Below are 1,950 nucleotides of genomic sequence, written 5' to 3'. Positions count from 1 at the left end.
CAGAAACGCTTCCTAGCGAAACGCGGAGAGGCGGTGGGACGAAGGGCTCGCTGCCATTGGTCGGCTCGGCGGGGCTCATCACGGGCCCACGTTGGTGCTGGCGCAGGCGATTGGGCGGCGGCGGCGGCGGCGTGGGCGGAGCCGGGCGGCTGGTTAGCTCGAGGAGTGTGAAACCGCGTGTTAATGTAAGCGGCGCGGGCGAGCTCGGCGAGTCCCGCTCGGCCAGGGCCGCGCAGCCCGTCCCGCGGAGCCCGCCGCGCCGCGCCTCGGCCTGGCGGGAAGGGCAGGGCGCCCGGTCGCCTTCCCGCCCGCTTTGGTCTGGATTGCTCGGCCGGGGACAACTTTATCCCGGGGCGGCCGAGGGAGCGCGGAGGAGGAGGAGGAGGATGCCGCCGCCGCCGCCGCGATGCGTCCTGCTTTGGGGGCTCTGGTGAGACTCGCKCTTCCCCGACGTGCGCCCGGCCGGAGGAGGCTGCAGCAGCGCTGTTGCACGGAGGAGCTTCCCGACTGATTTAGCCCCGATACGGACGCTTTTTTCTTTTTTTTCCCCCTTCTTTTTTCCCAACGGGGCGGGCGGCTGGGCCGATCGGGCCCGTGGGCGTTTTGGGGGGTTTTGTTTTCCTTTTGCCCCAGGGATCTCTTCGCAAGTCACGGAGGAGCGTGCTGCGTGTGTGGTTGCCCTCCTCTCCGCTCCTGCGTTTCGTGCATGTGCTACTGAAGCTGCTCCGACCCGGGCTGGCTGCGCAGAGCCCCCCCCGCCCCTTTCCGCCGCCTCCCTCCTTCCTCCCTTGTTCACCGCTCGGTGTCTTGCCCATGACCCGGCCCCTTCGCCGGCGCCCGGGAGCAGCGCGGCCCCCGCTGGAGACTCTCCCCCGCCCCGCCGGCGTGCCGCGGTCCCGCCGCTGACACCGCGTCCCTCTGCCTGCGCCTGGATTTTCCCCCCTCGGCACGAGGGAGAAGTGGGGAGAGGAGTCGCCCCCGCCCGGGGTTTCCGGTGTTACGATCGCGTCGGCAAGTTGCGAGCCTGCGAGGGGATTATTTACGCTGCCGGCGGACGAGCGGCGGCGCCCACCCACCCACCGTCCCTACCCCGGCGCRGCGCGGCGCCGCCCGGGGGCTGGAGCGGAGCGGAAGGAGCGCGGAGCTGCCGTGACGGTGCCGAGCGGGGCCCGGCTGCCCGCCGCCGGCCCCCGCCGAGGCAGCAGCAACAAAGGAAGCGGCGGCCGCAGGATGTCCCCGCGGCGGGGGCTCTGAGCGGCGCCGCTCCCGCCTCCCGCCGCCGCGGGGGAGCCGGCGGCCGGCGCTGGTGCTTCCCCCCGCCCTTCCCGGGACCTGAAGTTGGGGCCGGGTGGGGGGGCCCGCCGCCAGGATCGCGCTGCGGAGGAGCCCGGCGGCGGCCAGAGCCATGTTCCCCCAGAGCCGGCATCCCGTAAGTACGGCCCCGGGGGGGGGACCCGGGGACCCCTTTCCACCCCTTGTTTCACGTGTAACTTATGCGCCGGGGTAGCGGCGGCGGCGGGGGGTCGGGTCGGGCCGGGCCGGCCTCATTCTCGCCGCCGCGCCGCTCCCCACTGGAGACGGGCCCCCGCGGCGGGGCGCGGCGCGGCGGGGAGGAGTCGGCACGCCCCGCTCCCGGGAGATGGCGGCGGCGAACGCGGGTGGGCCGGCGCCGCCCCGGGCGGCGCTGCGCCCCGTGGGCGAGGGACGGGGCGGTGGGTAACAAGTGCGCGGCGCGGCGGCGGGGCGGGGTGCGGGCGGCCCGGCTKTTGTCTCACCGTGCGGCTCTCTCCCCCGCGCCCGCCCCAGACGCCGCACCAGGCTGCGGGTCAGCCCTTCAAGTTCACCATCCCGGAGTCGCTGGACCGCATCAAGGAGGAGTTCCAGTTCCTCCAGGCGCAGTACCACAGGTGAGCGCCGCGGGGCTGGGCGTCCCGCTGCCGGGCTGGGCGT

The 1,950-nt window shown here is 74.3% G+C and overlaps 1 protein-coding gene across 3 annotated transcripts in view; it reads left to right on the top strand.

Moving 5' to 3' along the window:
• Nucleotides 1-211: 211 nt before the first annotated feature.
• LOC112966485 (transducin-like enhancer protein 1) overlaps nt 212-1,950 on the top strand; it is a 6,122-nt gene continuing 4,383 nt past the window's right edge. For 2 of the 3 annotated variants that reach the window (XM_026066668.1, XM_026066651.1), the window contains exons 1-2: nt 1,339-1,429; nt 1,807-1,907. In XM_026066668.1, coding sequence (XP_025922453.1) covers nt 1,406-1,429; nt 1,807-1,907 — 125 coding nt within the window. In that variant the 5' untranslated portion in view covers nt 1,339-1,405. Of the gene's footprint in view, nt 431-1,338; nt 1,430-1,806; nt 1,908-1,950 lie in introns of those variants that run through there. The other variant, XM_026066659.1, reaches the window with a different exon arrangement.

This window comes from Apteryx rowi, unplaced genomic scaffold (genome assembly GCF_003343035.1).
Source record: "Apteryx rowi isolate R43461 unplaced genomic scaffold, aptRow1 scaffold_1030, whole genome shotgun sequence".
In the NCBI taxonomy this organism is placed as follows: Eukaryota; Metazoa; Chordata; class Aves; order Apterygiformes; family Apterygidae; genus Apteryx; species Apteryx rowi.
Note: the sequence above shows the minus strand (reverse complement) of the source record. Positions and strands in the feature narration are given on the sequence as shown.